Source organism: Antechinus flavipes, chromosome 2 (genome assembly GCF_016432865.1).
Source record: "Antechinus flavipes isolate AdamAnt ecotype Samford, QLD, Australia chromosome 2, AdamAnt_v2, whole genome shotgun sequence".
NCBI lineage: Eukaryota > Metazoa > Chordata > Mammalia > Dasyuromorphia > Dasyuridae > Antechinus > Antechinus flavipes.
This window is the reverse complement of record NC_067399.1, coordinates 573,771,106-573,794,524: the sequence shown is the minus strand read 5'-3', so window position 1 is coordinate 573,794,524 and position 23,419 is coordinate 573,771,106. Positions and strand designations below refer to the sequence as shown.

Below are 23,419 nucleotides of genomic sequence, written 5' to 3'. Positions count from 1 at the left end.
TATCTTAAAAGCAAAAAAAGGCTTTTGAAGTGAATTAAATTCATCTATTTTTTATTATACCATTGTATCACCAACATGATCTCTATATATGTATATTCTTTTTACAAAGTCTACACAGTTTTACAATGAGCTGTTGGAGAATATTGAAATTCTGGAGGCAGTTATGGATCTTCATTTTCTGGACAACCTGCTGTTTGGATCATATCCCAGAAAGCTGATGATATCCAGCAAGTGCCAGAGTGAAGCATCTGGATTTTCCCAACATCTGCACTGTGGGAGAAGAGGTCCTGAGAGAGAACAATTTGAGGGAGGGAGATGTTTGTTACTTCTGGGCTATGTCCTTCTCCTGGGACTATTCAGAAGACTTGGCCAGGGAAGGATGGAGTCCTTTTCTCCTGATGACAGCTGTAATGGGCCCATCAGGTAAAGACTTGATAACATTCCAGGCTTCAAAACGAGTAAGTCCTTGCATTGTGGTGGTGTTGAGCTGCAATATTTCATCTCCTGGCTGGACTGTATCACTCTGTTCTGAAGCTATCCCTGAGAAGAGGGAAGAAGAATTGATGGCAAAGAAAAAAAAATATGAAAGAGGTTCTTCTGATATTTTGCTTGGAGAAAAAAATATCCAAGAGAATAAATGTATGCTTCAAAAATGCTAGGGAATATCTAAAGAAATCAGACCTATTAGAAATTTCCCCATTAAATTAATTGCAATCTAAGACATCCCAGAGATTCTCAGGATTATTCAGAAATCGGGCTACACATTTCCTAGTGTTTTTGCCAGATGTAACAGTACTCTATTGAACTGAGAATTCCTTTTGTACAGAAAATATCTTTTGCCTTTCTTTATATCCCCGGTGCTTAGTACATTGTATGGCACAGTGTTATTGTTTAGTCATGTCCATTTATTCTGGAACCTATCTGGGGCTTTCTTGGCAAAGATACTGAAATGGTTTGCCATTTCCTTCTTCAGTTCATTTTATAGATGAGGAAACTGAGGCAATCAGAGTTATGTGACTTGCTCAGAACTAAAAAGTGTCTGAGACCAGATTTGAACTCAGAAGGTGAATCTTCCTGATTTTAGGCCTGGAACTCTATCCACTGTGTCACTTGGGTTCCCCTGGTATATAGTAGGCATTTAATAGATGTTTATTGACTGACTGAAAATGCAGTTTTCCACACTTCTAGACTGAGGATCCCTTGGTTAAGATAGCCTCCTGGCCAGAGAGTATGTTTAGCAGACAGGGTAGATTTTTAGGCACTCCCAGGTTCCCAGTGGTCTCAGAGGAACTGGATAATCTGAAGTGAATCAAAAATCTTGAAAATTATATAGAGAACAATATGCCTCTTCACATTCTAACAATAGCATTCCTTCTGCCTACAGAGCTGCTCTCATGCTACTGAGCATATTTCTGATGCCTCTGAGGCCTGGGAACAAGGAGACATGGAGGCAAGAGAATACTGTCACACAGGGTGATGGTATTCATACAAACATTCTCATTTGTATTTCCCAGAGCCATACTCATGGATATCCCTAGGTTGCAGTGAAAAGTGCATTGGATCAGAAGTCTGGAGAACTAAATTCAAATCCAAACTCTTCCATTTACTAGATGTGGAAGAGACCTTGAGCAGATCTGCCTCAGTTTCCTCATCTTCAAATGAGGTAGTAAGAAAAAAGGAGGAAGTAAGCTTCATTCCATATCAGATATTCATCTACTGCCCCTCAAAGTCAGGAACTCAATCAGGGATATAAAAAAGGAGAAGTCAAGGAATCTCTTCTCTAGAAGTTTACATTCTAATAGGGAATGTGCAAATAAATCTGTTCATACACATATATTCAGTATAAATGGAAAGTAATCTCAGAGGAATGGGTGAGAGGGAAGAGAAGAACTATGAAAGTTCTCCCACAAGAGGGTAGGATTTGAGTCCAGTCTTAAAGAGAGCTAGCAATCAGAAGTTAGTAGAAAAAATATTCCAGTGTAGGGAACAGTGAATACATAGTAGAATTTGATGATGGAGGATCAGGTGTGAGGAACAGTAAACATGCCAGTGTAGCCAGATCTTGGAGTAATTTTTATGAAGGCTAGAAAGGTAAGAAGGGAGGTTATCAAGAGTTTTAAATGTAGTAATATGATTAGATAAATCTTAGAGATTTGCCTGAGACAGAGTAGATAAGGGCTTGCTCTGATTGAGATAGTTAAAAAAAGTATAAAAGGTGAGATTTAAATCCAGATCTTTCTGATTTAAGATTCAACATTCTATCCACTATGCCGTGTTACTTCTCAGACGCAGTATAGTCCAGGTGAAATATTTATGGACTAGAAAATATTAAATTATTTCAGGGAGTTTTTTCATTTGCCTTGAGGAAAAAGATTGACACTCTATTAATTGCATACCTTTGAAAATCCTATTAACTGATATAGGTTTATCTCCATGAATGGAGCCTTTTCCTCCTTCCAGACTGAATCCTAAACCAGCAGATGTCTTCTCGAGAGTTATGGTATAGATGGTAACTTCAGTTGCTGAGGAAACACAAAAAGTCACATAAAGGAAATTTAATCTTCTTTCAGGCCCATTTATTGAGACATTGTTGGCAAAAAAAAAAAAAAAAAAACTAGCTGTTGTGCGCATTTACTGACCATCATACTTCCTTCACGGAATCTGCCACCATTTTGACAAAAGTAGCTCCACTTATAATGACACTAACTTCCTCAAGGGAGCGGGAGGGGTTGGTTGTATATCACCTGGGACTGAGAGGACCTCTGAAATTCTAATTCCACCCAATCTTCCGGGACCTAAAAGGCTGCAACTTCACCCAGAGGGCTCTTTGTCCTTGGTTCCCAGTCTCTGATGGACAGCCTAAGCATTTCTTGGATCTTCAGTTGAAGAGTTCTGTCTTCTCTGATATTCAATAACTATTTATTAGCCTCATAATTTCTTCCGTTCTCAATACTAGCTGTACTAACCCACCCCACCCCCAAGTCCCTGTACTTATTCTGGTCTCTAGACTCTTTGAGAGGAATTGTAATATAATGGTAAGAATGTAGGAATAGAATTAGGAGAAGTGGGTCCATGTCCAGCTATTGTTTAATAGCTGGCTGACTTTGGACAAATCATTTAATAGCACTGAGTCCCTATTTTCTTTCTTTTCTTAAACAAATGCTATCTTGTTGCCTTTTGTCTTTATATCTCAGTCATTTCAACACTGACCCTCTATCCTACATTAAGCCCTGCCTTATGATAGAGAAAAAAAGCAAAAAAATCTAATACAACTGCATCTGACAATGTGGGCAATTCTATTTGGTCTACTGACTCTCCATTGTGAGGAGGACATTATATTTCATTATCTTTTCCCTAAGATCTTCCTTGGTTTTTAAATTACTCAGAATTCAACTATTTAGTAAGCCTTTTATTGACATTGTTGTAGTCATTATGTAGAGATTCAAGTTAATTCTCTTGTTTTCACTTTTGTCCGTTTATATAAATCTACCCATTTCTCTGAATTTCTCATATTTATTATTTTTCTTTACAATAGTATTACATTATATTCACAAACCATAGTTTTTTTTCAATTATCCCCAATTGATAGGCATTCAACTTTGTTTGCAAGATTTTTTAAAATATATATCTTTGTTTCTGTCTGTAACTTCTTTGGGTTATGTGCTGGGATCAATGAGTCAAAAGATATGGATTTGATCCTCCATTTTCTTATCTATAAAATGAGGCTAATGATATTATAACTATTTTCTTCACAGGGTTCTTGGAAGGCTAGTGTTCTATAATATATAAAGAACTATATGAGTAGGGGGAGAAGCAGGAGGGTGGGGATGAGAGACTTGGGTTCAATCTCTACTAGGCTTTATTAGGATCCTTATTTATAAAATAAGTGTGTTGGACCAGACAATCTCTAAGGTTTCTTTCAGCTCTTAAGAATCTCTAAATCTATTATTAGCACCAAATCTAGACCTTTGACCTTTAATGGACATATTAATGTGGGTGTGATATATGTTCATATATATAACATATAAAATATTATATACGTGTGTACATATATAATATTATATGTGTATGTAATATACCATATTACATGTGTATATAATATGTACTATATCCTATGTGGATGTAATATGTTTAAAATTTATATGGATAATTATGTTGTATGTATACACATATTAAAATAAATATGTATCTATATAACATAAATGTCTCACATAAGAATTCTATTATATTATAATTTTATGATTTATATGTTTATATACAAATATATGTAAAGAAATGTATGTAAATTAGAAATCTACTTCTTTATAGGTGGAATGGAAGTAATTCTAATAGTGGTCTGGCTTAGCATAATACCTTTCCCCCAAAAATGGAAAGCTTATGACTACCTTCTCTGCCCATTCTCTGCAAAACTTACCTCCAGTCCAGTACCTTCAAATAGATTTACTGCTTCAAGACTATTTTTGATTTAAAAGACTGTTCTCAGGGGAGATTAACAATCCCACATTTAAGGACATAGTTCCCAAAGATACTTCTCAATAAATAATAAGCCAAACTTTTAAGAATGTTAGGATAGGGTCATTTCCTTTTGTCTAGAATTATCCATTTCTGGATATGTCTTATTATTATGTCTTAGATATCTTAGAATTCTTTTAAAATTAGAGTATCTAATTTTTGGAAATAGTCAAGCCTCTCTTATGTCATAATTGATGGTTGAAGAAGTTAGTCCCTGATAAAATGTTGTAGAGAGAACCTTATTTAAAATATAAATTTAGCTTTAAAATTAAGTAAGTTTTACTCTTTTTCAGGTTATGAAGGACACTATGGAGGAATACCTATGTAGTAATGGCCAAGTATCAGCTGGTCATTCTGAAGATGCTGCCTTAGGCTGAAGTCTAGGATTCCTTCCCCATCATAGACCACTATATGTGATTGAATTTAGCCCGATTTATTTACCAACATATTCCCATATTCCAAATAATTGAGCTTCTTAATCACACAATTGATTAGCATTTATTAAACACCTACTATGTTCTATGTTAATCAGTAGAGAAAAGCAAAAGACAGTTCCTTCTAAGAGGCTCACAATCTAATGGGGAGACAACATAGAAATGACAATGTACAAACAAGATATATACAGGATAAATTGGAAATAATCTCAACAAAGAAATTATTAGTATTTAGAGAGATTGAGAAGGTTTCTTGCAGAAGGTGAGACTTTAGTTGAGATTTGAAGAAAGACAGGAATATTAGAAAGTGGAGAAGAGAAAGAAAGTCCTAAGCATTAGGAAACTAAGCAAGTGAAAATATTTGGAATCAAGAGATAGAGTATCTTACATGAGGAATAGTAAAGAGGATAGTGTTATTGGATTGCAAAATACATATTAAAGGGAAGGTAGGTATTAAAAAAAAAAACTGGAAAAGGAGAAAAAGGCCAGATTATAGAGGGCTTTATAAACCACAGAATTTCATATTTGATTCTTCAGGTAATAGGGAGTCACAAGAGTTTGTTGAATGAGAGAAGTGAGGTGGAAGAGAGTGACATTTTAGGAAGATTAAGTTGATAGTGAAGTGGAGAGCAGCATTCTACTGAAGAGTCTAGGTTTGAGGTGATGAAGATTGTACAAGAGTAGTAATGGCAATCAGAAATGAGAAGGAGATTAGTATGTATATGAGATGTTATGGAGGGAATCTACAGGATTCGACAACTAATTTGATCTGATAGGGGGAAAGAGAGAGAAGGAGAGAGAGTGTGTTCTATGAATTGATGAGATCATCAAGGGAAACAGAGTAAAGAGAAAAGGGACCAAGACAGAGCCTTGGGGAATATGCATGGGTAGAAATCAATCTACCAGGAAGCTTTATTAAGCATAGTGTCAGACACTTTGCTGGGCACTGCAATACAAAGACCAAAGAGGAATAGTCCTAAACCTCAAAAAATTTACATTTTAATTAACTAAATGACATGCTGCTTTGTTCTGTTTGTATATAAATGTAGGTATGTGTATAAATACACACACACACATATATTTACATGTTCACATATACACATATATGTACACATCTAGGTAACATCTACAAATACATACAAAGTAGACACAATGCAACTTGGGATGGAAAGGTGGGGAGGAGGAACATTTTAGAAGCTGAGAGGAAGGAAGAATCAAGAAAGATCTCCTACAGAAAGGGCAGGAGTTTGAGCTGAGTTTTCTTCAAGATATGGCAATGAGGAGGGAGAACAGCACAAGCATTTAGGATAGCAAGGATGAGAAATAGATTATCATGCATGGGGCTTGCCTGAAGACTACATGGAAGAAAATAATATGTACAAGAATGCCAGAAAAGTGGGAAAGATCCAGGTAGTGAAAATCTTTAAATTCCAAATATGCCTTTATATTAGATTAAGGGGCTTTTTAAAGGGACAATTTCTGCTTGCATTCTATTACTTTGGCTCACTAGTCATATAAGGGATTCAAAGCATCTGTATATGTTATTATATTTAATTCTCACAACAGCTGTGTAAGGTTCGTCCTATTGTTATTCCCATTTTACTGAACAGAGAATCGAGGGACTAAATTGAGGAGATTAAATGGTTTGCCCACAGTCTCAGCTAGCAAGTACCTGAGTTGGTATTTGAATTCAGATCTTTCAAAAGAAAAAAAAAAAAGTACTTGCATACTTTTAGATTTAATCTGAATTGTTTATATTTTCTCCATGATTTTCATATCTAGACAATTAACAAAATGATTTTTAAAAAGCCCTGATCTATAGCATTTGCCAGTTTGCAATATGCACATGCTGAAAATGTATCGATCCCTTCCCTCTAAAGTCAGTATGAGCTATTCCAACACCTGTCTAAAGCAAACAGGCTAGAAAGGAGGAGATATGCTTGAGTAATATTACAGTCATAAATCAATATGTCTTTGTAACTGTTGGCTAATCATGAGCTATGAGGGAGAGAACAGAGGGGGAAAAAAAGCATGCAATGTTTTTGCACCTGAGTGACTGATCAAGGTTGTTGATCTTGGTCAATAGAAGTAGGGACATTTGGAAAAGTGGCCTATTTTTATCAGAGTTTTTATTGTAGTGATGGTTGTGGTTGGCTGGTTGGTTGCAGGGGGGGGGGGGGTTTGAATCAGGAGAGATATTGGGGTATAGAGAATAACATCTGTTTTGAAAATGTTAAATTGGAAATTTCACTGGCACATTCTTAATAGAGATGGAAATCTATGTGGAATTGTGGAACTCAAGGTGGTGATCAGAACTAGAACTCTAGGACACACCCATATACAAATGAATGGAGAGAGAGAGAGAGAGAGAGAGAGAGAGAGAGAGAGAGAGAGAGAGAAAGAGAGAATGAACCAAAAAAGAACTAAGTTCAGTTCTTTCTCTGACATAGCAGCCTTGTGACTCTGGAAAAAAATTAATTATGCAACCTTTTTTTTTTCTTGCACTATGTAGAAATACTTGTTTTATTCCATAAATAAAAAATAAAATAAATAGTAATTAGAAGAAAAGAAAAGAAAATTAACTCAATTCTCAATTTCCTAGGCTACTCTCCTAAGACTTATCTGACCTTCCTAACATACCTAATATTTTCAGGTGTGTTATAAATGGAGTAAAAGAAATCCATGCAAATCTGTTCTTCCTCAGCCAGTTTTATTCCAAAATTACTTCTTTCAGCATCAAGCACAGTAAATGGCAAAGCAGATAACAATTTGCCTTGTTAGACAGAAGTCTTCATCCCTTCCCCCACCTCAGGTTACCATTTTAATGAAATCATCATAAACTTAAAACCATAGGAGTTGCCATCTAGGGGAGGGGGTGGAAGGAAGGAGGGGAAAAGTTGAAACAGAAGTTTTTGTAAGGGCCAATATTGAAAAATTACCCATGCATATATTTTGTATATAAAAAGCTATATTTTTTTATTATTCGAGTATATGAAAAGAGAATGATACCAATATTTAAGACAAAGCACAGCAAAACTGCATTTCTAGAGAGATTATCACAAGAAATCTTGAAATGCGTTCCACCCCAAAGACAGATTTCAGAGGATCTTTGAACTTGGGGATCGAGTGAGAGAAAGAAATTAGATGTTTGCTCCAATGTAACTGATTTCCTTTGTTATCCTATGTATTTTATTTTATGCAGGGAAAAAAAAAATTCTAAAAAGGGTTCCAAAATGTTTTATCCACTTATTAAACAGGATTCTGAAGCACAAAAATGTGTAGAACCTCTGCACCAGAAGAAACCAACTGTTTCTGCCCTAAATTAAATAGAATTGACTTCAGCATTCCCACAGTCAGTGACATATACAATAAGAAAATCAGTCACTGAATTTATAGAGAAAACAGTAAAAAGAAGCTATTCTTTTGTCCTGGCATTTTGTCATTTCATGACAAAAATTCTGTTTAAATGTAATTTGAATGATTGAGTTTGTTCATATGCTGGGTCTACTCCAGAAATTATCTCATTGACAGTTATAATATTCCTTGAGTAGCTGGAGGAACTAATATAACTTGTTTGTCAGCATTTACTTCATTTCCTTGCTTCCAGAGGAATGAGGTTGCCCCAATTAAAGCCAACAAGCTTCTTAATGAGTTGAGTTTCTTTTGCAACATTTTAAAAGGCACTTTTCTAAGGCTTCACACAGTATTCTTGAATATCAGCCAAATAGACCTCCTTGGGGCTACTGTGCTAACAAAGAAATGAGTGTACACAGTTCAATGCCAGCAACAAAGAAAACTATTAAAAGTCATACCTATAGTGTTTTCAGGAGTGCAGTGAATGGAATAAAAAGGAATCCATGCAAATCTGTTCTCCCTGCTAAGTCTGTTTTATTCCAAAATGACTCCAGTCAGCATCAAACACAGTAATCAGCATATTTTTGGTTTTGTTTGTTTATTTCTTTTCAGTTATTGTGTCAGCTGCAGAATGGGAGAGTAAGCTAAGATGTGTCTAAGATTTGAAACACTCCATTCTATTGTTCAGTCCTGACTCTGTTTTGCTACAAAGTATACTCCCTAAACTCCATTTCTAACCTTAACATATCATCCAACTTCAAATCTGTAATTTCCTGGAAGGGACACAAGAGACACACATCAGCAACAGAGCAATAGACTTATATGGCCTTACAAAAATTTAACATGTTTAGAACTAAATTCCTCTTCTTCTCTCCAAAATAGCTGCTTCTCCCTTCCCTCTTCCATTTTTTTTATTTTTTATTTTTTTGCACAAGATCTAATTATTCATCTTGATATCATTATTATCTTCCTTATTCGAGTTCACTCTCATTTCCTTTCCTCATTATTCAGTTGTTCAATAAATTCTACAATTTTTTTTTCTTCTTGAGGTCAATCATTTTCTTTCACAAAAAAGTCAGCCTCCTTTTGACAAGTGAAGGTTGTTCCCACCTCTTTCTGGATGTTCCTGCACCTAGGCGTGACTGTATACAACCATCATATGTCCCCTCCTCCACTCACAAATGTCTCAATGATGTGAGACTTTACCAGTCCATGGTCTACTTCAGCTAGAAATTGTGCCTCTGACCAAGAGTTAAAATAGAACAGAATTCTTCCTACCTTCCTCTATTCCCAGAATGACATAATTGAAAGAACCTTAATTCCCAGAAGATGTATTAGACGAATTTTAATCTCAGTTTGCCACTAGCTGTGTGATTTTAGACAACTTAGTTTATTTCTGTGTGTGTGTGCTAAGGACCTGAGTATTGATGGAATTACTCCCTGAAGTAAGCAGGAAGGGCACTGGTGGAGATTAGTTTAACCTCATAGTGCCACTCTCTATGGAGGTCCTGGGCAGTCCCATCTTGCTATGTCTAGTCAGAATTAAGAATTGAATTATGTCAAACCTCTGAGATTAAATTTCCCCTATAAATCTGTCCATGGCTTACACTATCTTTGCTGAACTCCTTTTGGTTATAGCCCACTACAGCACTCTACCTCATGGTGTCTTTCCCATTTTCCCCCCCTCCCATGCCATGTGGTGTTTCTCCTCTCATACTCTATCATGTCTCTATTCTTTTTTTCCTTCTTATAGCTAACTAACCCTTTTAGGGTGCAATATTCCTCTATAGATTTAGCCTTCCAGCTAAGAGCACACTCCAGCCTCATGGGGGTATTCCCTTTCTCCTGGTTAGAGTTCCACTAAAGAACTTGTCTTTTCCATGATTTAGTCATTGTTATAACCCCTTGCCTTGCTTACTATTTCTATTTCTATTTCTATTTCACATTTACCATTTCTGGTATCTATTTTATCTTTTCTTTTTGTCTATAACCTCTTTTCCTAACTAAACCTACCTTTTGCCAAAGAGAATAGTCATTGTGAATTCTTCACATGACCGAAGTCCATTTGATGCCTGAACATCAATAACATCATTTAGCACTGAACTCCAAACATATCATTTACAACTAGAAATTGCTCTCCTACATGGCAATATCTGGACCTTGATTTCCTTATCAGAGAATAAGAGAACTGGATTGGAAATTAGTCATTTAATGAGCTTTAAGTTCTCTTTCAGCATTAAAATTGTCTGATTCTAATTTGGAATAAAATTCTACCTCTATATGAATGAAAGAACTTTTTGGTTTCAAGCATTCTATGTGCTATCACTTTGGAATATTGCCTTAAAATCTGGTTTCATTCTAGGGACTCCCCATGGGGATGAATAAATAAGTATTTTTTTTAAAGGAAAAAAACTAGAAAGGAGAGAAATAGAAAGTGTTCCATTCACAGAAATTATCCATGAAAATGCTAAAATTTCAATTGTATAAGCAGAGCATCCAATTATATAGACCAATACTTATTTTTACCATGGCATGAAGGTACTGAAGAGATCCACCTGATAGGTGAGATAATAATAAATTGACTCCAAAGAAATGTCATTGCAAAATTTGCAAATAAAATTAAATTTATGGAGTGAGTAAATAATCTCATTTGAGGAGAATAAAAAGAGAAGATCAGGGGAATACAAGATTTATTTAAGGATGTCCTTGGCTTAGGGACTAGAAGAAGAGGGACTAGATCAAACAGTCAGACAGACAAGAGAGGAACTAGGATAAAATAGTTTCACAGAGGCAAAAGGAAAAAGAGAATTTCTAAAAGATAAGGATAGGGTTGGGAGGTTACATTCAGTAAGGTGGAATGCTTCAGAGAGTCAAAGTGATTAGGAGATGACTTATGACCTTGGAAAGGATGATTTCTGTAGAGTTATGGGAATAGAAACCAGATTTCATGTGTGAGTATAAGTAAAAATGGGTCACTTCCTCAAAGCAAAGGAATCTATAAATATTAATATTGAGTTGTCTTACCCCTTAAACAAAGTCATTCCTGAAGCAAAATGTGATAACTTGGAGTTCAGTTGACTGTTAAGAAGCATGCCCTTATTTATTACCTAAAGGAAGACCAGCTAAAATCATCTTTGACTTAAGTTTGTCAATTCTTTATTCACTTTTCCATATTGTATGTCAGTTAAGGGTGATAGAAATACTAAATAGTTCATGGTTCCTGGTCTCATGGAAATTATAACTTAGAATGGGGATACACCAGAGATAAATACAATTACCATGTTATATGAAAAGTGCAGAGCTTTGAGCTTTTTTTTTTTATCTAAGAGCTGTGAGTTCTTCCACCCAAGAACTGTGAGCTCCCTCACTTGTCTCCCCCTACCCTCTTTCAGGTGGGACACCACCTTTTTCTCTCTTAAGTGTTTAAATTTTCCACTTCAAAGTTCTCCATGGATAATGTTATTACTGCTTTCATTGTTGACAATGACTACAGAATATGCAAAGCTAGCTTTGCAGGAAAAGATACCTGTCGGGTTGCCTTTCCTTCCATTGCTGGAAACTCCAGACATCAGAGTGTGATGGTAGCTATGGGTCAAAAGACATGGGGGATGAGGCCCAGAGCAAGAGAAATATTCTGAGTCTAAAATACCCCATTGAACATAATTTTACTTCAACATAATTGGTTTCCTTTGTAATCCTGTGTATTTTATTTTCATATTTTATTTCATACTTTTAGAAACACATCCTGAGAAAACCTCCATAGGCCTCATCAGTTGCCCAAATGGGACATAATGCAAAAATATGAAGAACTCCTGATCTAGACGAAGAAGTGCATGTCAGACTTCAGTATCCTGCCACTACAACTACTGTTACTTGACCTTAAGGGATATTATGGGGGTACTCTTAAAATACAAAAGTTCCTGAATACTGTGAGTTATCCAGAACACAAATACCATTTCCTAAGATGTCCCATGACCAGGTGACAAATCTTTGGCAGGAAAGTACTTAGCTACACTGCAGGAAAGAAATAATAGGGTTATAAGGTGCCATGATATCCATGAACTTCAGAAAATGGGGAAAACTTACTTGATTCTGTGGAAATCTCACTGGCTGCTGACGATGCAGACTCAATGGAAGAATTCAGCCCTGTCTCATATTCTTGTATCTTCCTTGTAACGATAACGGCTTGCTTTGGGTCTCGAGCTTGGCGAATAATGGCCAAGGCTTCATTATGTGTGGTACCTTTAAGAGATTTCCCATTAATGGAAAGAACCTCATCTCCTTTCTGTATGGTCCCTTCTTGAAAGGCTAGTCCATTAGGAAATACTCGGTGAACCTGAATATAACACAAAGATTAAAGACCAATATATGAGAACAAAGAGAATTCCATTCCAACAAAATCTATGAAACTGCCAGATGATTGTGTCACAATGGAACTCTATCACACTATCAAATGTCTGGAACTAAAGATGAAACAAAGTGTTTGCTTATTCTCTTCATCCCAAATAATTGAACATTGAACATAATCAATAATAATAATAACCACTTATATCTGTGTAGTATTTTAGGATTATAAGGCACTTTCCTCACCACAATCCTATGAGGTAGATAACGTATATATTACTATTTAGTATGGTTTGAATGTGGAAAGGCAGCTTGACTTAGCAGATAGCAAGAATTCCCAGAAGTCCTGACTGACTCCAGAAACTTCACTTAGGATGGGGGCTGAGGGGCAGCTGCCACTGTAAACGTTTGCTTATTTGGTGAGTAGAAGGGACTCATTCTTAGCAAGACTTTCTGACCCTCCAAGTTCAAATCACTGAGCAGTCCCTATCCAAAGTCCCTGAGGCCTGAGCTGTGACTAGAAACTGTGACTACTTACTGTGATTGCTTTATTTTCTAGATCAACTCCTCCTGCTAGACTGAATCCAAGGCCAGCCCCTTCTTCCTTATGCAAAATGGTCACATGAATGCTGTCAAATTGCTATGGAAAGGAAAAAAATACGTTTAAATGCATTTAGATCAATAGTCCAAGCCATTTATTGGTTGTAGGATCTTAGGTAAGCTGCTTTTCCTCACTGGGCCTCAGGTTCTTCATTGATAAAATGGGAGATTCAAACAATAAGACCTTTTCCAGTCCTGAATCCAATGATTCCATGATCCCAAGGCTTTCTCTTCCTTCAAAGTCCAACTCAGAGGTTGTCAGTTCCATGATGATTTCCCTGCTCTTTCCCTAGCAGAATTTAATTTGTTCCTTCTTGAAATTAATTTCTTTTAGGTCAGTTATATTAATTAATGTTTTCCTTTCACTAATTAAACATCAATTCTCCTGACTAAAATTTTCTATGTGCTTCTATTCCAACTACTTTGATAGTGTGAATTTTATCTTAGACCATGATGTATTATAATTTCTCAGACAATAATAAAAATAGTGGATTTAAGGCCAGCAAATGCAAAAGGAGTTGCCACTTTCTGCATATATTTGTATCCATGAATAGGTCTGTCCTCTCTCTGTCTTTCTCTGAATCTTTTTCTCTCTCTGTCTCTCTCTGTCTCTCTCTCTCTCTCTGTCTCTCTCTGTCTCTGTCTCTCTCTCTCTCTCTCTCTCCCCCTCTGTGTGTGTGTGTGTGTGTGTGTGTCTCTTCCCTCTTTCTCTGTCTTTGCCTCTTTCTCTCTCCCTCCTTCTTTCTCTATTTCTGGATCTGTCTCTTTCTGTCTCTCTCCCTCCCTCCTTCTCTCTCTCTCTTTCTCTCTCTCTGTCTCTCCATCTGTGTGTGTATGTTTTTCTGTGTGTCTGTGTGTCTGTCTGTCTCTCTGTATCTTTGTCTCTCTTTTCCTCCCTCCCTCTCTCTATGTTTTTTTCCTCTTTCTCTTTCCCTCCTTCTCTGTCTCTTTGTCTCTATTTCTCTGTCTCTATCTTTCTCCCCTATTATTTTCTTTCTCCCCCTATTATTTTAAAAATCTTCATTGTATGGAAAGAACATTAGCCTTGTAATCATACAGCCCAGACTTGGGTCTTTGTCCTACCCTTGATGATCTGTGTGACTTTGGCAAGGTTCTTCTTTTCTCTTAGCTTCAGTTTCCTCATCCATAAAATGAGAGTTACTTTCTATGACAAACACATATTACTGAAAAAATCATGAAACTCTCAGAGCTGGAGAGGACCTTTGAGACTATGTCACTCAACTATTCTCTGACAAATTGAGACCCAGAGAGGAGAGTGGTTTGCCCAAAGTCATGTCATTTGTAGGTGTCAGTGTAACCTGAACACAGACAGATCTTCTACCTCCAAGTATAGACCTCATTTCATTGCCATGGAATAGACTTGAGCTAGAGCCATGTTAATAATATTAATTGCTTGCCAAATGATTTATAAGTCTCTATATGCCCTTCAGCCAATCATTTCACTTCTCTGATGGTTTCTTCATTTGTGGGGATTGAACCAAATGGTAGTTACAGTCACAACCAGCGTTAATAAGTAAAATTGGATCAATAGTCCAAGCCATTTATTGGTTGTAGGATTTTAGGTAAGCTGCTTTTCCTCACTAAGCCTCAGGTTCTTCATCGATAAAGTGGGATTTTCAAACAAGATCTTCTAAGACCTTTTCCAGTCCTAAATCCAATGATTCCATGATCCCAAGGCTTTCTCTTCCTTCAAAGTCCAAGAAAACACTTGAACTATAAAACATTATATAAATGTGGCCTATTAATACTTTAAATCAATGAATGAACCATTATGACCTCTTTTGCAATTATAGGAATGAATGAATTGTATAGAAAAAAATGTTTATTTTATTGTTTGGGGAAAATGATTGATTCTGTTTAAATCCAACTCTATGTGATTATATTCTGTACCCCAAATGTCACCCCACCCCAGTAATTCTCCAGAAATTCAGAAAATGGCTAACAAAGATTTGGGATTTTCCTAGGTACTTAATTTACCCAAAACTTTCTTGTTTTAGATCTCCAAATTCAGGTTTTATTTTAGGTGTTTTTGTTTCTTAGGTTTCCTAGTATTTTGACTTTGTCCAGATTTTATTGGATGTTTATACCCATCTATCTTAATCTATATTATTTAATTATGTACATATAGTTCTTGTGCATGTGTCCTTGTTTAAATCCATATACAGATAGTTCTGGCTTTAGATAAGTTTGCATTATTTAAATTTGACTCTACATAAAGAATTCTGAAAGAAATCAACATTCTAAAAAAAAAAAAAAAAAACCTATGTTAACTTTACTGTACTACTAGTACTATGTCTTTCTCTCTCTACTCTCTACTAGCACCATGACCATCCTCTGCCTCAACCATGTTTGAGAACTTTGGCAGGCAGAGAGGGAATCTTTGCCTGCTTGGCCCTCCTGTGTGTCCAGTTCTGGTGTCTGTCTTCTGTCTGCCTGCACAGGGGTACTATATGTGTCTGCCCCAGGTGCCTGCATGGCATTTGTCATTTCCTATCTGTTTCCCTGTCTGGCACTGCCATGCCTGCCATCTTCCTATTCTGCTTTTAGGTTCTAGCCAGGTTCCTGCCCAGAGCATACCTCCTCTTAGTCCTGCTTCTTTGTCCCTGGCCCTGACATGTCCTTGAACCATGTGCTTGTCCCCTTCCTCCATGGCCCCTTCTCTCTCTCTCTCTCTCTCTCTCTCTCTCTCTCTCTCTCTCTCTCTCTCTCTCTCTCTCTCTCTCTCTCTTTCTCTCTGTCTCTTTCTCTCTCTCTGTCTCTTTCTCTTATTTAGAGGCTAAAGTGAGAAATATCTCTAATGCAAACCTTCCAGAGCCTGGACTAGAGGGAGTCATGTCTCTTTTTTTCCTCTCACTCCTCTAGATCTAATAAATTTCTTTCTAAAACTATTTCTTTGTTTTCTTCTCACCAACAACTGAATCCATTAATGGATCATAGGATTAACCACATGTGTGCCCATTTAGAAGAGTTTTGTAAAGTGAGTCTAGATTAAATAATTTAGAGCTTAAATGGCCTTATCTGACAGATCTGGAAATCAAGGGTCTGAGAATATAAATGACTTTATAATAACTAATAATAACTAGCATTTATACAGTGCTTTCAGGTTTGCAAAACACCTTGCAAATATCAGCTCATTTGAAGCTCACAACAATCCTATTATTAATAGAGATAGCTACTATTTTTATCCGTATTTTAGGGATGAGGAAATTGAGGCAGAGGAAGGTTAAGTTAATTGCCCCAGAGGCCATAGCTTGTAAGTATCTGAGGTGAAATTTGGACTTAGTGAACTCTTTCTGAGTCTACATCCAACACTTCATCCACTGCACCACCCGGCTTTCTACTTGTGATACAGATAATGGGTAGTAAAGCCAGGAATAACTTTCCCAAAATGATAGAACTAAGACAAGAAATCAGGTCTCCTGACTTGCAGTCTGGCATTCTTTTCCCTACATCATGATTCTAATCTCATATCATGATACATAAGATCTTAGCATAGTCACAGAATGACAAGACTCACAAAATTTCAGAATTGGAAGAGACCCTAGAGGCCAATGAGCTCAACCTATACCAGGATAGGAATCTCTTCTGCAACATCAGGAACTTTCTTGTGAAGAACTCTAGTTGGGAGGAACCACTACCTTTCAGGGCAACCCAGTTTACTTTGGGGTAGTTGTGTTAGGCAATGATGCTACATTGAGCCTAAATCCTCCTTGCAATTTCTACTTACTCTCAATTTTTTATTCTAAAGAAAAACAGAAAAAAAATCCTAATTTTTCTATATGTTGTCATCATTCAGTTGTTTTAGTCATGTCCAGCTCTTCATGATCCCATTTGGGGTTTTTTTGGGAGGACAAAGATACTGGAATGGTTTGCCATTCCCCTTTTCAGCTCATTTTATAGATGAGGAAACTGAAGCAGACAGAGTTAAGTGACTTGTCCAGGGTCATACAGCTAATACTTATCTGAGACTGGATATGAACTCAAGTCTTCTTGGCTCCAAACTCAGAGCTCTATTGACCACACCTCCTATATGCCCAAATCATGCATTCATGTACGAATAATTAGAAGATAAGGCTACCATAAAAAAATCATAGTTTCATATGATAACCTTTTAAATATTTGGAAATAGCTACTATGACAATTGTTAAGTCCTCCCTTCTCCAAGCTAAATATCACTAGTTCCTTCAATTAATGCTTTTTTGAAACAATGACGATTGTCATTATTTTCTAGCTTCTCAATGTCCTCCTTAAGATGTGACATCTAGATCACAAAAAAATACTATCTAACTGAGATATGGAACAAAAGGAGATAGTTCCATTTTCCATATTTATTGTATTAAGTTCAATTTGTAGTCTAAAACATGCATTAACAGTTTGACATCCATATCCCATTTTGACCCACATTGAGCTTGTAGAACACTAAAATCCTCAAAATTTTATTTTTCTTCCAGATTAACTATGAATCATTGACAATTTTCTTTCACAGATTTTTTTTTCCTTCAGATGAACTGTGTACACAATAGTTTATCCATGTCTTAAACTTTAAGCTAATTTTCTTAAATTGGGCTTTATATATTTATCTCCACTAAATTTAATCTTATGAGAGTTGGCCTATCATTCTAACTTGTCAGGAACTTCTTGGATTTGCATTGTCATTCAATGTGAGCTGTCCCTTTCTAAATAACTGATAAAGTGTTAAACATAAAACCAAGCAGAGATTGACAAAGTAATAAAGGGGCACTCCACTAGAGGCTTCTGAGTTAATGTCTCTTTATTAAAGATTACATACACCAGGATGTGGTTATTCAAGGTCCAATCCTCCAACTTGCTCCAAATGTATCAAATTTCAGTAATATTTGAATGATATCTTCTAATCTTTACCTCAAGATTAGCATGAAAGATAGTTATATGCTTGACTAGAATCTGAGTAAATTGGTATCTGTGTTGTTGTTGAGTCATTTCAGCTGTGTTTTTATGTCCATTTATGGGGGTTTTATTGACAAAAATATTAGAGTAGTTTGCCATTTCCTTCTCCAGTTCATTTTACAAATGAGAAACTAAGGCAGACAGACTTAAGTGACTTAGCAAGGGTCATACAGCTACCATGTGTTTGACACCACATTTGAACTAGGTCCTCCTGACTCCAGGCTTGGCATTCTAATCATTATACTGTCCACTGCCCCAATTAAATCAGTAGTATGTCCTTGATTTCTTTAGATAAAATAATACCAATTCTTGCTTTCCCTTCTGTAATTTTAGTAATTATCCCTTTAAAGATCCATGTTATTACAGATAAAGCAAAAATAAAACAAGACTTAATTAAGAGATAATCAGAGAAACTAACATTTTGTTTAAAGATATTATACACAATAAAATAATATCAAAAAATCAAGCAAATTTCTTAATAAAGGCCTCATTTCTCATACATAAAGGGAATTGATTCAAATTTATAAAAAAAAAAAATAGCCATTCCCCAGTTGACAAATGGTCAACAAATGTGAACAGGTGGTTTCTTGGGGGCGGAAAATCGAAGCTATCTGTAAGTCATATGAAAAAGCCAAAAAACACTATTGCTAGTGAAATGAAAATTAAAACAACTCGGAAATACCAACTCACACATATGAGAAATGACCAAAACTAGAGGGATGTGGGAATAGGTACCCTAATGAACTGTTGATAGAGTTGTAAACCGGTCCAACCATTCTGAAGAACAATTTGGAACTAAGCCCAAAGAGCTATAAAACTGAGTATATCCTTTGATCCAGAAATACTACTAGTAGGTCTAAACATCAGAAAGAAAAAAGAAAAAACCTATACAAAAATATTTAGAGTAGCTGTTTTTGTGATGACAAAGAATTGGAAATTGAGGGGATGCTCAACAATTAGGGAATGGCTGAACAAATTGTGGCATATAATTGTGATGGAATACTATTATGCTATAAGAAATGATGAGAGGAATGCTCAGAAAATCTATATGAACTAATGCAAGGTAAAATGAATAGAACTAGAAGAATATTATGCACAGTGATAGCCTTATTGTAATTATGATTAACTGTAAAAGATAGCTACTCTGATCAAAACAAAGATGAAAAGCAATTCTGAAAGACTTATGATGAAAAATGTTATCCACTTCCAACTGAAGAACTCTCGAATGCAAATTGAAGTATAAATCTCTCTCTTTATTTTTATTGCTTTTTTGGCAACATGGTTTATATGAAAATGTTTTGTATGATTTCACATGTATACTTGAGATCATATTGTTTGCCTTCTTAATGTAGGGAAGAAGGTAATTCAGAAATCAAACTCAAAAAAAATTAAAAATAACTTTTAAAAATGCTGCAAGTTGCCCTAGATCAGCCAATTTATTGAATTATCATTTGCAGAATCTTTACTCTTAGACCACTACAGGGAAAATATCACATTAACAAAGCAATTTGATGGTTAAGATCTAATGCTTAGAAAGAACACATACCTTTAATGTAGCTTCATCTAGTGCCTTCACTTCTTCTATGAGCTTTTTTAATTCTTCCCGAGTAAGTAGAGAGATGACAGATTGCCCAGATCCACATGTAGACTGAGGAGAGTTGCTATTATCTTCAGTCTCCTCATTCTCTGTTAGACCCTCAGAATAGTCTCTCAGCTCAGAAAGGCTTCCAGAAGTTAGTGGGACAAGAGAGAAAAATAATGTACCATGAGAAAAGTTTCACTCCACCATGGACAACAAAATTTTGGAAAACTGCAATTGATACCATTTATAGTCTGTGTGTGCTCAAGTAAACCATAAAGTGTTGGAAAATGATAAAAATAAATAAATAAATAAATAACTGGCTTAATAATCATTAAATGAAAGAGCCTTTTAGAGAGAAGGGAAGGGAAAGGAAGGTAAGGTAAGGCAAGACAAGACAGAATACCCTTAACAGAAATCATCCCAGCAAATGGTCTGTGCACACAACTATGTGTAATAATTGTCTGTTATAATTCCAGATGACCCAGGTATCTGATAAAATGCTTCAGAAGATGGGGTTGGCAGGAAGTCAATAGTTAGAAAGAACACTGGGCTTGCAGTCAGAGGACCTTCTTCTAGTCTGTTACTTAATTTACTTGTATAACCTTGGACAAATTGTATCACCTATCTCAGTTTTCTTTTTTATAAAGTGAGACAGATATTTTCTAAAACCCTTTCCAAATTTAAATCCTACTTATAATCTTACAAAGCAAATTCAATTAAGATCCAATCTTTGGGTAAAGGTCTTAAACAGGGAAAGTCTGATCAAAACTTTTCTAATGCATAGATGCTAAGGGAATTCTCCCAGACCCATTTTATGTATATTTTTATATAATTTATAGATTTTATATATTTATTTTCACAGGAGTGTAAGATTTCCAAGAAATGTCCTTAGATTCTAATTCATCACCAAGTCTGCTCAAAGTCTGAACTATAAACTAATAATGGGAATAAACTGTCCTTTGAATACAAACAGGATTGGACAGAGTTCCTTTGGGCATGTGCTCTACAGCAGAGACTCTTGGGATTCATAATCTATTCATAGACAATACTTTAAATGGCTTACTTCAGCGAAAAGCCTGTGTCCATAGAAGAATTTTCATTTGAAGGACTGCCAGCCCTCATATCTTCCACAGGGGTTGGAGATGACCTTTCTCGAGGGTTCCAGGGACTGTGTCCACAGGAGACTGGAGATGGAGGAAGGCAGAGGAAAGATTTCATTAAGGCTGATGACACCTGGCTGCTGATGGAGTAGAGCTTGCTAGATTTCTCTTCTGTGGCCTTCAGCTCACAAGCTTGGTGTGTGGTCAGGGGGAAGCTCCGAGCTCGCTGGATTGGAGCATTATTCACAAGGAGGCACTGCGATTCAGTGATCTGTGCCTGAAGCAGACTCAAGAGGTCACTGTCAGTGTTGTGGTCCTTCTGAGGGCTGGATGGACGTGCTGGTGGGGGTGAATCAGACGAGTCTACATCCTTGGGAACTGAAATAGCAGATGAGTCCAGGGGCAGAGGGGTCTTTGCAGAAGTCTGCTGATCAGTAGTACGGTGGGCTCCTTGAGGGAAAAGACCAGTAGTGATTCCTGTGTCTTGTTTACCAGATTTTTCTCTCTCTCCGAGGGAGAGTTTGGGAAACAGTCTCTGATTTCCTTTCTCTGAAGGATGAGATGTACTGAATGTCTCAAAAGAACTGATCCTTTGTTTGATTGATGAAGCTCTGCCCGAGAACAAAGAGCGCTCCCTGGAAGTTGGACTGGGTTGGGTGGGAGTGCTTTGATCTGGTAGTGTTTTGGAGTCTGTCATTCCTGATCGACTCCTTAGGCCTTTCAAACTCTGACGAAACCAGGCTGGTTTGGGTGCTACTGGAGGACCTTTCTTCACGGTGCCATTTTCTTCAGCTTTGTAGCCTTTGGAAATGTCACCTGTATTTTCAAGTTTCTGTAGCACTCCATCAGAAATGCCGCATTTGTGATTTTCTTCACTGGAACTAACATTAGACCTGAGTTCTAGGTGAGCATGGTCTTCACTCATGGTGGGGCTAAATAAATTTTTGATGCAGTCTGAAATTCTAACCCAAGGATCTTCCACAGTAGTGTCGAAGCTATAATCCACCCGGGCTTGTCTCTTAAGTATAGGATGCTTCACTAGTGAGATGGCACCTAAACAACAAAGAGAAAGAAAAACTCAAAATTTAAACTTTATGTGAGAATAGACTAGTTTAAAAGTTAGTATTTCTAATAGAGAGGAAAGAGCTAAAATAAGAGGGTTCGTTATCATATTTGTGACTTGGAAGGGTGATGATGTTGGTTAGGGCATTGTCATCTAAGTCCTAGTCAGATTTAATTGATTCTACAAAGGGTAAAAGGGAAAAAGGAAAGGAAGGGTACATTTGTTAATTGCCTGCAATGTGCCAGGCACTATACTGAAAACTTTACAAATATCATTAAATTTGATCCTCACAACAACCCTAGGAGAGATGCTATTATTATTCCCATTTTATAAATGAGGAAATTGAGACTGACAGAAGCTAAATGATTTTCCCAGGTTCATGCAGGTAATAAGTGTCTGAGTTAGGTTTTGAATTTAGAAAACATGGGAATTAACTTCATAGAATCAAGGCACTTTGGAGGTGGAGGGAACCTGAGAGATTGTCCAAAAGCTGTCTTTTGTTTTAATTGATTAAAGAATCTGAGGAGCAGAGAAGTCCACAGCCTCACAGACATAAATAGATTCCCAATCTCCCTGTTCTGAGCAGTGTTCTTTTGGCAATAACCCAGTGACTTCCAATGAAATAATTCAAAAATTAAATTTCATTCCTTTAACTTTTAAAGATTTAACATTTTCTTTTGGTATTTAGCTTTTAATTCTATTTTTAAAATATGGTGAGTATAAATGACTTCATTATTTATTAAGAGTCAGAGACAGCTCTGAATTCAAACATGCTAACCTTGACTTGTTCACAAGTTGTAGGGACATCAGGGTCATCTAGTTCAACAATCTATTTAACAAATGAGTAAAAATTGGGGCTGGACACAACTTGTCTAGGGTCACATAGCCAGTGAGTGCACTGAGTAGGATTTGAAGCTAAACCAACTCCAAGTCTAGTACTATACCTACTCAACTGTAATAGTGTGATGATAAAAATAATTCAAAAGACATTGTTTCTGGGTTAATTAGTAACATGATGGTCTTATTTTAAAAATGATTAATCAATCAGAGTTGATTGCCATCCTTAGAAACACTCACTCTTCAAAGACATATAAATTGTGAACTCACTCCAATGAGCTTGGTTAACACAAAGAAAGGTGGGCTATATTAAAATGAGTGCCTTGGTTGTGTATGACTAGTATAACCCCATATCTTAATCTGAGAGATATCAATTTCCATATTACCTGTCTGACAAAAGGGAGGATGCACATTTTCCCAGATTTGTCTCAGCAAATGTAATAAACAAGAATACACCCATTAGCCTAAAATTAGAATTTCTTTTACTATCTCATTAGATCTTGGTGAGGGTAAGTCTCTTGAGAGATTTCTCACACTGGTTGGTTTTTGGAAGCAGAAGTAGAAAAGGGGAAAAACCTTGGCCCTGATTCAATAATTAGTTATTACATACAAGAAAGAAATAATTAATTCCTTAAACTATTTATGC

The 23,419-nt window shown here is 36.3% G+C and overlaps 1 protein-coding gene across 1 annotated transcript in view; it reads right to left on the bottom strand.

Moving 5' to 3' along the window:
• Positions 1-30: 30 nt before the first annotated feature.
• IL16 (interleukin 16) overlaps positions 31-23,419 on the bottom strand; it is a 169,070-nt gene continuing 145,681 nt past the window's right edge. The window contains exons 14-19 of the mRNA XM_051981168.1: positions 20,837-21,926; positions 19,738-19,915; positions 13,183-13,284; positions 12,387-12,636; positions 2,397-2,522; positions 31-540 (exon numbers count right to left, since the gene is read on the bottom strand). Coding sequence (XP_051837128.1) covers positions 353-540; positions 2,397-2,522; positions 12,387-12,636; positions 13,183-13,284; positions 19,738-19,915; positions 20,837-21,926 — 1,934 coding nt within the window. The 3' untranslated portion in view covers positions 31-352. The remainder of the gene's footprint in view (positions 541-2,396; positions 2,523-12,386; positions 12,637-13,182; positions 13,285-19,737; positions 19,916-20,836; positions 21,927-23,419) is intronic.